The sequence below is a fragment of the Antennarius striatus genome, chromosome 3 (assembly GCF_040054535.1).
Source record: "Antennarius striatus isolate MH-2024 chromosome 3, ASM4005453v1, whole genome shotgun sequence".
Taxonomy (NCBI): Eukaryota; Metazoa; Chordata; class Actinopteri; order Lophiiformes; family Antennariidae; genus Antennarius; species Antennarius striatus.
In genome coordinates this window covers 14,601,674-14,614,379 of record NC_090778.1, presented here as the reverse complement: position 1 = coordinate 14,614,379, position 12,706 = coordinate 14,601,674, and the positions used below count along the sequence as shown (strand labels likewise).

The 12,706-nt window shown below is 41.5% G+C and overlaps 1 protein-coding gene across 2 annotated transcripts in view; it reads left to right on the top strand.

The window, feature by feature from the left end:
- Window positions 1-7,701, top strand: part of aacs (acetoacetyl-CoA synthetase) — a 44,325-nt gene extending 36,624 nt beyond the window's left edge. The window contains exons 13-18 of one of the 2 annotated variants that reach the window (XR_011035008.1): window positions 1,525-1,638; window positions 2,252-2,377; window positions 2,608-2,677; window positions 3,016-4,801; window positions 4,877-4,935; window positions 5,408-5,486. Coding sequence is in view for 1 of the 2 variants with exons in the window: in XM_068310365.1 (XP_068166466.1) it covers window positions 1,525-1,638; window positions 2,252-2,377; window positions 2,608-2,677; window positions 4,877-4,935; window positions 5,408-5,610; window positions 5,720-5,857 (710 nt within the window). In the remaining variant the exon portion in view is untranslated. Of the gene's footprint in view, window positions 1-1,524; window positions 1,639-2,251; window positions 2,378-2,607; window positions 2,678-3,015; window positions 4,802-4,876; window positions 4,936-5,407; window positions 5,611-5,719 lie in introns of those variants that run through there. The other variant, XM_068310365.1, reaches the window with a different exon arrangement.
- The last annotated feature ends 5,005 nt before the right edge of the window (window positions 7,702-12,706 follow it).

The following is a 12,706-nucleotide window of genomic DNA, read 5'->3' as shown; positions in this document are numbered from 1 at the left end:
CTTCACTTCGTTCAGAGTAGTTGAGTAGTACTGGATGCCATTAGAGACATCAGATTAGGCTGGCAGGTTTCTTTTTTGTGATTACACACACTAAATGGATGATGGTTAAGGCTTAGCAAGAAAGCAGCTGTGTCTTTTTACTTAAAATATATTGTGTACATGTGTGTGTTCCAGTGTTTGTACTCTCCTTTTAAAGTGTGTGTAATAATAACATAATTGCATGTCTTCCTACTATAAGTGTGCGTGTTTAATCAGAAGACCAAGTTTCTAACTCCTCCAGGGAGCCAATTAAAGCTCAATAAAGAACCTGCAGAAAGAGAGAGAACAAGTGTAAAGAGCAGAAAATGAAAGCAAGGTAGACAGAGAGCAGTTGAGAGGACGTGAATAAGATGGATGGACGGAGTATGTGATACAGAGGGAATGACGTAGGGAGGTAGAGATAGAACAATGAGAGAGGAGATGAATAAAATGTGCCACAGATGAGAGATGATTGGAAGCGAGAAGGAGACAAATGGATCATGCAGGTGTGTGTGTGTGTGTGTGTGTGTGTGTGTGTGTGTGCGTGCGCATGACGGTTTTAGGAATAAGTTGCAACAGCATAAAACTCCCATATAGGACAATGGAGGTGAAGCAGGGCAGCAACTATCATAATAATGTTTTCATGATGCTTTAGTTATATTTAGCATGTGTCTCAGTTTACAAATGGAAATGTAGATTCCCCATTTAGGCTACTTTTCTGTTTTGCTTTACCATTTGTGCGTGGCACCATTCTAACAAACCTCAATCTCTGAACAGTTTTCAGGTTAATAAAGCATATATTTAGTGATTAGGTCGTCATAAAGTATAGTTTTTCAGTTTTTTTGCATGCCTAAGTGTAGTTTATATGTGAAGATGAAGGTGAGCATTTATTTATTAACTTTTGGATTAATAATAGAAAAAATGTACAGCAAATTATTCAGTGTGGTTCAATGAGCACTTGTCTGCACTGGTAGGACTAATTGCTCATTAATTGTGGGGTTTGTAAGTCAAAACACCCTCTGAATCCTAAATGGATTCAGAGGGTGAGACCTTGCATGAATCAGTGACAAATTTTAAAAGCACTTTGCTTAATAGCCCTTTATAAATCTTTTAATAAATACAACCCATTTAAACAAATTGTTAGTCAACAAAGCGACATTATCATTCATTTCAAAACACACGCATATTATCATTCATTTCAAATCACATTTTGTCATCTGAAGCTTTTATTTTTTTCGCCCTTTAAAAAATTAGCACTCCTCAGATGATTTTTTTTTAAACCAGACAATTGTTTTTACTTCTGTGGCAGCTGCCATTGTTCAAATGGACATTTTAAAAACCTTCTTTCTAGAAAAGGCCTTCACGGACAGTTATTTACAGGCTTTAATAAAAGAGTAGAAATTCTTGCATAACTGAGATTCTTCAAATTTTATCCTTGTGAGCTTTTTACTTCATACACCAGCTTTCAAAATTTAATTCATCAGCCAACCTCGTCTTTTTACCCAGGTGGGACTGACATAGTTTCGTGTTTCATGGGTCAGAACCCAACAGTTCCAGTGCATCGAGGAGAGATCCAGACAAGAAACCTTGGCATGGCAGTGGAGGCCTGGAACCTTGAAGGTAGGAGTAAGCTCTGGCACATCGGCAAGTCTTGATAGTTGAATTGCGTCAAAATTAGAGCTAATGATTTATTGAAACATTAATATTGACAACTTCAATTGAATCAGATATTAGATATTTGCTAGTTTCAGTGCAAAGCTGGAGTGGTAAAATAAAAAGGTTATATTTGGCAGCTCCTTTTATGACGCTACTGGTATACTTCATTTTAGCAATTGGTGAAAAGACTCTGTCTTTAAAGCTCTTGGTTTTTCATTGATTTTTAGTCCGTTGTTCCCAGCTCCTGATCCCTGCTGCAGGCCACACTGGTGCTTCCACCACCTGGAAAGAGAGGACTGAGGGATAATTTAAGGCAGTTTGTAGGAAGATCTTGGGATTATTTTAGTCAGTCTCTAAGTCTTTAACACAGTCCAGAGGGAGGAGGAAAATTCTGTGTGAAACCACACACCAAAGTCTGTCAGGTTCTGTAGGTGTGGGATACAATATATTTACATCAGGGAATGGGTTGTGTGTTTGTGTGCCCAAATGTATGTGTGAGGTTCCAATGTGTATCAGAAAGCTCCTAACTTCATCTGCTGCCTTTGCGATGGACTTGTGTGTATTTGTATGTGGACAGGTAAACCTGTGTGGGGAGAGAGTGGGGAACTTGTCTGCTTAAAGCCAATCCCCTGCCAACCAACACACTTCTGGAATGATGAGAATGGGAACAAATATCACAAAGCATACTTCTCCACGTATCCTGGTATATATAAATATATAGTCTATCCAAGTATAGCAAAAGTCGCATGCAAATATGCATTTATCTTTCTCCTATTTGTCTCTGTCCCAGATCAAGTGCCTTACACTTTAATTTATCTACCTCTTCCTCTTTCTTCCTTTTTGTTTTGACAGTTTCCTGTCCATTTTTATGAGTATTTTTCTAGTGTGAATTAGTTCAGTTAGAGAAGATGTGACAGTGTTTCTTCCCTCTAGGGGTGTGGGCCCATGGAGACTATTGTAAGATCAACCCAAAGACAGGAGGCATTGTCATGCTGGGTAGAAGGTCAGTCGACAACCATCCCTCTGGAATGGAATATAATTCAAAATCATTTTGTTGCTGTAATTTCTAATGCTTCATTTGCTACAAATTTTTTTTAATAGGATTTAAATAGTTTTTTACAAATGGCACATACTGCACTAGGTATATTGATAATTTTAATTTCTTCTGCTTAACAAAGGAATACTGTATTTAAATTGTGATGTAAGGTAAACCAATAGCCTGGGATAATTTCCCCTTGGAGATCAATAAATGATTCTGATTCTGATATAAACATGGGGAAATAAATTAATAGATACATGTTCTGCATGTGTAAAGACATTTTTAAATTAACAATCTTACAGAAACTGGATTGTCTTTTGTATGCTGTCAGTTTGGAATGAGGAGGTTGAGGAAGTGAAATGAGGAGGTACAGGAGTATAAACAAAGAAAGGTTAGCTAAGAAGTGGGACACTGAGAGGACTGAGAAGAGTAGACAGGAGTACAGGGAAATGCAGTATAAGGTGAAGGTAGAGGTAGCAAAGACCAAACAATGTGCTTCTGATGACTTGTATGCGAGGTTGGACAGTAAGGAGGGAGAGACTGAGCTATAAAGGTTGGCAAAACAGTGACGGAGATGGGAAGGACGTGCAGCAGGTTAGGGGGATTAAGGATAGGGACGGAGGTGTATTTACAGGTGCCAGTAGTGTGATAGGAAGATGGAAAGAGTACTTTGAAGAGATGATAAACGAGGAAAATGAGAGAGAATAAGGACTAGAAAAGGTGGCTGTTGTGGACCAGGAAGTAGCAAAGATTTGTCAGGATGAATTGAGGAGGGTATTGAAGAGGATGAAGAGTGGATAGGCACTCGGTCCTGATGATATGCCTGTGGAGGTATGGAATTGTCTCGGAGAGGTGGCAGAGTTTTTGACTGGGTTGTTCAACAGGATCTTAGTGAGAAGATGCTTGAGGAATGGAGAAGTGTGCTGGTGCCCATTTTTAAGAACAAGGGAGATGTGCAGAGTTGTGGCAACTACAGAGGAGTAAAGCTGATGAGAAATACAATGAAGTTATGGGAAAGAGTAGTTGAAACTAGACTAAAGGCAGAAGTAATCATTTGTGAGCAGCAGTATGGTTTCATACCAAAAAAGAGTACTACAGATGCAGTATTTGCTTTGAGGATGTTGATAGAGAAGTACAGAGAAGGCCAGAGGGAGTTGAATTGTGTTTTTGTAGATCTGGAGAAAGCTCATGGCAGGGTGCCCAGAGAGGAACTGTGGTATTGTATGAGGAAGTCTGGAGTGGCAGAGAAGTATGTTAGAACAGTGCATGACATGTATGAGGACTGTAAGACAGTGGTGAGGTGTGCCCCTTCTTGTTCGCTATGGTGATGGACAGGCTGACAGACGAGGTTAGACAGGAATCTTCATGGACTATGATGTTCGCAAATGACTTAGTGATCTGTAGTGAGAGCAGGGAACAGGTGGGGGAGAAGCTAGAGAGGTGGAGGTTTGTCCTGGAAAGGAGAGGAATGAAGGTTAGCAGCAGTCAGACAGAGTACATGTGTGTGAATGAGAGGGATCCAAGTGGAACAGTGAGGTTACAGGGAAAAGAGATCAAGAAGGTGGGGGATTTTAAGTACTTAGGGTCAACAGTCCAGAGCAATGGAGAGTGTGGAAAGGAGGTGAAGAAGCGTGTACAGGCACAATGCAACGGGTGGAGGAAAGTTTCAGGTGTGATCGCAGAGTTTCAGCTAAAATGAAAGGAAAGGTGTACAAAACTGTGGTGAGACCAGCAATACTGTTTGATCAAGAAACGGTGTCACTGAGGAAAAGACAGAAGACAGAGCTAGAAGTAACAGAGATGAAGATGCTGAGGTTCTCTTTGGGAGTGATCAGGATGGATAGGATCAGGAATGAGTACATCAGAGGGACAGCACATGTTAGAGGAGAGATATTGAATATATTGGTAGAGGGATGCTGAGTTTTGAACTGCCAGGCGGGAGGCCTTGAGGAAGACCAAAGAGATGGTTTATGGATGTAGTGAAAGAGGACATGACGGTAGTTGGTGTGAGAGAAGAGGATGCAGAAGACAGGGTTAGATGGAGGCAACAGATTCGCTGTGGCGACCCCTGAATGGAAAAGCCGAAAGGTAAAGAAGATGTCATTGTATGTTGTGAGGAAGCTTTCTTCTAATGGAGGTTTGAATTCTGAAATTGTGTTGCAGTGATGGCACGCTGAACCCCAATGGAGTACGATTTGGCAGCTCAGAGATCTACAACATTGGTGAGTTTTCAGTCTATATTCAAATTTAGCTTGATGAACATTATTATTTTAAGAGGAACTGAGTAACAGATTTCTGCTTATTTGTAAATATAAGGTCTTCATCACACAAACATTCTGCACATCAGGTTTCAAAAGAGTCATGGTCATCTTTGTGTTGGTAAAAAGTATCCATGTTGCCATTGCATCATGTTTGCTAGCAAACATTTTTTGAAAAAGCTCATTTTACCTCCATTACTGAGAGCAGGAAAGCAGTTTTTGATCCTTTTTCGTAAGTTGTAAAGAGAAATATTTTTCTCTCCTTCCACCAATTTCAAACTCTTTCAACACTTCTTTTTCTCCTCGACTTTTTTCTGATTTTAACTGCTGCTCTTCACCTCTCACCTCCTCATCTCTCTTTGCCTCTCACCTGTTCACTTAATTTTATTTTTTCTTGTGCTTTTCTCTGTCCTCTCTTTTCCTATCCTCTGTACAGTGGAGGCCTTTGAGGAGATTTCAGACAGCCTTTGTGTTCCTCAGTACAACTCTGATGGAGACGAGCGAGTAATTTTGTTCTTGAAAATGGCACCTGGCAAACAATTCTGTCCAGAATTGCTGGCGAAGATTAAAGGAGCCATTAGAAAAGCTCTGTCTGCCCGGCACATCCCGGCTCTGATGTTGGAGATCAGAGACATTCCTGTAAGTAATCAAATGTGAATGAAATTGTCAGATTATCATGTCAGATGAGTCAAATCTGTAAAAGTCAGAACGGGCATGAATGACACCCCTTTTCTTCATTCCTTTACAGTACACTATCAGTGGTAAGAAGGTGGAAGTGGCAGTGAAACAGGTGATTGCTGGCCGGGAGGTGGCACAAAGGGGAGCTTTCTCCAACCCGGATTCACTAGATCTCTACAAGGACATTCCAGAACTACAAAACTATTAGAAATGAGAAGCTGAAGAGAAGATGTGGAAAAGAGAACACCTTCAATGTAGTTTTTAAATTCTGTTTAAATGATACATACATAGAGAGAGACATTCTGATTGCAAGGCAGAGGTAGTTTACAAACGCACCCTGAACTTTGCACATGGTTGGACAAAAAGGATATGCGTGTCAAAAAAATACAAGAAAGACTGTAGTCTTGAAAAGGTACATATTGTTGAACTGCATTCAGCTTTGTATGTCCACCGATCAGCCATAACATTATACTATTAGGTGAAGTCAAGACCATTGATCATCACTTTATAAATGGTTAGTGGGTGGGCTGTATTGGGCAGCAAGTGATAATTTTGACTTCCAACAGAGGTGCGGCTCAAATACCTGAAGACCTTAATGCTGGTTCTGATAGAAACATGTCAGACGGTGAGCCTCAGAAATGGACCAGGGAGCGATGGAAGACAGTTGCCTGGTCTGATGAATCACTTCCTTTACATCATGTGGATGGCCTGTACAGCGCTTATTTGGGGAAGTCATGGCACCAGGACGCACTATGGGAAGAAGGCATGCCAGCAGAGACAGTTTGATGTTTGAACAATGCTCTTCTGGGTGTCTTTGACACCACCACATAGGCGTTGTTGTAGACCATGTACACCTTTCCATAAAAACAGTATTCCCTGATGATAGAATAATATAATAATAATACTTCAGCAGAATGAAACTATTTCCTGGCACAAAGCAAAATTGTCTCAGAAATGCTTTGAGTAATGCAGCGAGTGTGAGGTGTTGACTCGGCCTCCAAATTTCCCCAGTCTCAATCCAATCAAACATCAATGGGCTTTACTAAATAAACAAGGCTGATCCATGGAGGTCCCACATTGTAACTTGCAGGATCTAAAGTATCTGCTGCAAACATCCTCTGTGCCAGGATGCACCTTCATAGGTCTAGTGGAGTCATTGCCTCAATGGGTCGGGGGCTGTTTTGGTAGCATAGGAGATATTACATAGATGTCCTAATGTTAAGGCTGATCGGTGTATTGTTATTTGCACAGCAACACTTGTGAATGGGCATAATATAAATCTACCAACAAAGCAGTAGCAGTAAATGTGAATCGTCTGTTCTGATATCAGCCAGTGAAGAATGTACACCCCTGCTATGGTTCATTTTACTATATAATATCATTTCTGTGTGCGTGTGTGTGTGTGTGTGTGTGTACCCTACATATTATGTGATAGTGACTCGCAGAAACACTCAGATTTGTTAAGCAAAGTGGAGGTCATGTACAGGAAAATGGCAGGAGTTTAGAAATTCATGATACAGCAAAAAAAATAGGTTTGAGTTTGAGTTCTCATTAATTTAATACTGAAATACGAGGCCCTCATTTGACTTTGTAAAGCAGAGTTCTATTTTGTTACAATCAAGAGGTCAGATTGGGAATCTCAAATGTGATTTGAAAGTAAGGAAATGCATTCCATGACAAAACGTTGAAATTTTTTTTAATGAAACATAAAATGAGAAATATATTCTCTTTAAAAATAGGTACTGGAGAGCCATGTGGTGAGTGTTGAAACCTGCCATTAAAGATGAACTACAGTCACTATTAGCTCTATTGAGCAAATGTTTACAATAAGTACGGTGTCATTTAATGTGAGTGGATTGTGAAGAAATTACTGCTGTAAATGTCAGAAACATTTGATCTTTGCTGACCTGAAAAATTAACGAAGTTACTGGAACCTGTGTTTTTTGATTTAAGTCTTTGTTTCTGTATTATTTTCATAATGCTAAAATGTTGGAGTGGAAAATCAACTGACTTTTTGCTTTGAATAAATTTCCTCAATAAAGGTACCCTTTGACAACTGAAGCCAATTAGATGTAAATTAGGTTGTAAAAAAAGCTTTAGTAGTAGGAAACATTGGTATAGTACTAATAAGAGTCAAGTTCAAAATTTTTAATATTGTTATTGTAGAAGCAGTCACAATGTAGCCACAAGAGGGCACAAGCTAGTGTCTTATTTTGCTGGTCCCAAGCCTGGGTAAATACAGAGGGTTGTGTCAGGAAGGGCATCCGACGTAAAACTTTGACCAATTCCAACATGCGAATCAAATCTATGACTTTCATTCCGAATTGGTCAAGGCCCGGGTTAACAACGACTGCCATCAGTGCTGTTGACCTACAGGGTGCCGGTGGAAATTGGACTACTGTTGGTTGAAGGAGAGGAGGAAAGTGTGTTTGCAGGAAGAGAAGAGGAACACCAAGAGTATAGGACTGAGAGTAGGAACATTGGATGCTGGAACTATGATGGGAAAAGGTAGAGAGTTGGTTGACATAATGCAGAGGAGGAAGGTAGACGTACTGTGTGTCCAGGAGACCAGGTGGAAAGGTAGCAAGGTTAGAAGTTTAGGAGCGGGGTTCAAGTTCTATCATGGTGTAGATGGGAAGAGAAATGGAGCAGGAATTATCTTGAAGGAGGAGTTTGTTAGGAATGTCCTGGAGGTACAAAAAAAAAGGTTTCAAGAGTGATGAGTCTGAAGCTAGAAATCGAAGGTGTGATGTTTAATGTTGTTAGTGGGTATGCTCCACAGGTAGGATGTGAGCTGGAGGAGAAGGAGAAATTCTGGTTGGACGTTGATGAAGTGATGCAGAGCATACCTAAAAGAGAGAGAGTTGTCATTGGTGAAGACTTCATTGAACATGTTGGTGCAGGAAACCGAGGTGATGAGGTGATGAGCCGGTTTGGTATCCAGGAGAGAAATGCAGGAGGACAGATGGTGGTTGACTTTGCAAAAAGGATTGAAATGGCTATAGTGAATACTTTCTTCCAGATATAAAAGCCAATCAGCATAGGATGGAGGTGTGAAGGATGACTCTGGTGGTGAGGAACATAAGGAGGGCAAAGAGAGAGCAGAGGACAGAATGGTGGAAGCTGAAAAGGGAAGAGTGTTGCATGACTTCTAGGAAGGAGTTAAAACAGGCTCTGGGTGGTCAGGAGGTGCTTCCAGATGACTGGACAACTACAGCTAGTGTGATCAGGGAGACAGGAGAGTACTTGGTGTGTCATCTGGAAGGAAAGTATATGAGGAGACTTGGTGGTGGAATGAGGAGGTACAGGAGTGCATACACAGAAAGAGGTTAGCTAAGAAGAAATTGGACACTGAGAGGACTGAGGTGAGTAGACAGGAATACAGGGAGATGCAGCATAAGGTGAAGGTAGAGGTATCAAAGGCCAGACCAGGGGCTTTTGATGACTTATATGCTAGGTTAGATAGTAAGGAGGGAGAGACTGATCTATACAGGTGCCAGTAGTGTGATGGGAAAATGGAAAGAGTACTTTGAAGAGCTGATTAATGAGGAAAATGAGAGTGAACAAAGACTAGAGAGGTGGCTGTTGTGGACCAGAAAGTAGCAAAGATTAGTCGGAATGAAGTGAGTAGGGCATTGAAGAGGATGAATAGTGGAAATTCACTTGGACCTCATGATATACTGTACCTGTGGAGATAAGGAATTGTCTAGGAGAGGTGGCAGTAGAGTTTCTCACAGGGTTGTTTGACACGATCTTGGATAGTGAGAAAATGCCTGAGGAATGGAGGAGAAGTTTGCTGGTGGCCATTTTTAAGAACAAGGGACATGTGCAGAGTTGTGGCAACTACAGAGGAATAAAGCTGATGAGCCATAAAATGAAGTTATATGCAAAAGTAGTCGAATATAGTAAAGGCAGAAGTGAGCATTTGTGGGCAGCAGTATGGTTTCATGCCAAAAAAGAGTACTACAGATGCAGTATTTGCTTCGATGATGTTGATAGAGAAGTACAGAGAAGGCCAGAGGGAGCTGCATTGTGTTTTTGTAAATCTGGAGAAAGCTTATGACAGGGTGCCCAGAGAGGAACTGGGGTATTGTATGAGGAAGTCTGGAGTGGCAGAGAAGTATGTTTGATCGGTGCAGGACATGTATGAGGACTGTAAGACAGTGGTGAGGTGTGCTGTAGGTGTGACAGAGGAGTTCAAGGTGGAGGTGGGACTGCTTCAGGGATTAGCTCTGAGCCCCTTCTTGTTCGCTATGGTGATGGACAGGCTGACAGACGAGGTTAGACAGACATTTCCATGGACTATGATGTTTGCAGATCCATCCATCCATTTTCTGCCGCTGTATCTGCCGCAACGGGTCACAGGGAGCCGGAGTCTATCCCAACCGGCATAGGGCGTGAGGCAGGTGACACTCCGCACGACGCCAGTGCACTGCGGAGCCACACACAAAGACAGACAACCATGCACACACACACTCACTGCTACGGATAATTTGGGACCGGCCAATCAATCTGAGGCGCATGCTTTTGGAGGTGGGAGCAAGCCAGAGAACCCACGCAGACACGGGGAGAGCATGCATACTCCGCACAGAGCAGGACTCAAACCTGAAACCGACGTGTTGTGAGGCGACAGCGCTATCCACTGCGCCACCGTGCCGCCCATGTTTGCAGATGACATTGTGATCTGTAGTGAGAGCAGAGATCAGGTGGAGGAGAAGCTAGAGAGGAGGAGGTTTGTCCTGGAAAAGAGAGGAATGAAGGTTAGCAGCAGTAAGACAGAGTACATGTGTGTGAGTGAGAGGGACCCAAGTGGAAGAGTGAGGTTACAGGGAAAAGAGTTCAAGAAGGTGGAGGATTTTAAGTACTTAGGGTCAACAGTCCAGAGCAATGGAGAGTGTGGAAAGGAGGTGAAGAAGTGTGTACAGGCACAATGTAGCGGGTGGAGAAAAGTTTCAGGTGTGATCGAAGAGTTTCAGCTAAAATGAAAGGAAAGTTGTACAAAACTGTGGTGAGACCAGCGATGTTGTTTGGTCTAGACCAGTGGGTCTTTACCTTGTTGGAGGTACCGAACCCCTCTCGGTTTCATATGCTCACTCACCGAACCCTTCCTTAGTTATAAAAAAAAATTTTTTTTTAATTAATTTAAAATTTAATTTAAGACATAAGTCTACGTTTTACTGATGTATTTAATGAATTGTGCATTAATGTCACCCTTTTCAACGAACAAAACCAAGACAGTGCATGAACTCACATGAAATGACGTACCTGCAAATCAGTGTGACTTCTGCTGTTGTTATTGAGAGACCAGTTTAGATATGCGTGGCTTCACCTTGGCAAGTGTTACTCTGATGTCATTTTCACAGCAAAGTCTGTTTCTTTTATTTTCCATGCAGCATAAGGAAGTTTTCCTTTATTTTTGCTAGTGCGAGACTATAGTTGCTCAATTTGACATTGCAAATCATGCAGAACACTGACTCCCATCACGTTCCGTTACACAGTACATGTAAATTCACGTTGCGCGTATTCGTCCGACTACTTTCTTTTTTTGCTCAACATAGTTACTGTGAATTAAAATATTAAGAAAGCAATCAGATGACGTACCATCATGAAAGGCATAAATCGACCACTGAGTGCACAAAATCCCATGTGCACAGGTAGGCTAATCTATGTAGCGTGATCACCTGCAGTCAATGATGGCTAAGGGGGGCGTGTCATTACCAATTGACACAATGTGTCAAACTTACACAGTGATTCGAGTATGTTCGGCAAAAACACCCGACACATCATGTCCAGTGTTTAAGAACCACTGGTCTAGAAACAGTGTCACTGAGGAAAAGACAGGAGACAGAGCTGGAGGTAGCAGAGATGAAGATGCTGAGGTTCTCTCTGGGAGTGACCGGGATGGATAGGATCAGGAATGAGTACGTCAGAGGGACAGCACATGTTAGAGGTTTTGGAGATAGTCAGAGAGGCCAGACTGAGATGGTTTGGACATGTCCAGAGGAGAGATAGTGAATATATTGGTAGAAGGATGCTGAGTTTTGAACTGCCAGGCAGGAGGCCTAGAGGAAGACCAAAGAGGAGGTTTATGGAAGTGGTGAAGAGGACATGAAGGTAGTTCGTGTGAGAGAAGAGGATGCAGCAGTCAGGGTTAGATGGAGGCAACGGATTCGCTGTGGTGACCCTGAAGGGAAAAGCTGAAAGTAGAAGAAGATTTCAGAAGCAGTCATATATTTAAGCTATAAATATAATTGTATATTTGTGTAATGCATTATTGTAAATAAATGGAGCCAGAGTTATTCTCTTCTCAGCCGCTGAGGGGTTTCTGCTGTTGCATTTTGTTACAGAAAGAAAATTCTGAGGCAGTCAATGAATGAACATTGAGACTGAATATTGAGTAGACTGTTTGCTGCTCGGGAACACAGACACTTTTGTTGACTACTTTGTTGGGGTCTTCTCTCTGCCGTGATGCATTCCCAAATTTCCTTCAGGATCAATACAGCAAACTTAGCTTGCTCAGAGATGGAAAGGTTTATGCTACTGATGCTGTCTGTCAATCCATCCATCCATTGGCTTTTTTATTTGACAAACAGTAATTTAGTGCAGGTTTGTTGCATGCCAAATAGTACTTCATTTGTACTTCATTCTTACATTGCACTGTTTTCCCCATGTAACCGTTACCTCCTATGAGCAATTTCACTTGCTTAAAAGTGAATTGTCTTGCAGGCCCATCCGTTTCCGGTTCTCTGTCAAGACGGTGACCGAGACGAGGACATTGATCATAATTAGTTAGACGTACAGCTTGCACTTTAATTCATTCATGTGACTTTCTTCATGGTGAAACCTCCAGTGAGACTGTTCCACTCACTCAGGCACATTATGCAGCCATTTTCCAGCATCCCATTTCTTTCAGTGTATAAAAATCTAGCTTTTTCAAAGACATTCTGACTGCGCAGGCTGTACGTTGGTTCCATTTAGGTCTTCTCCATCCATCTTCGTGAAACTACAATGCATTTGTACTTTTTTTTTTAAATTTCTGTGTAGAGAGTTTGTTTTT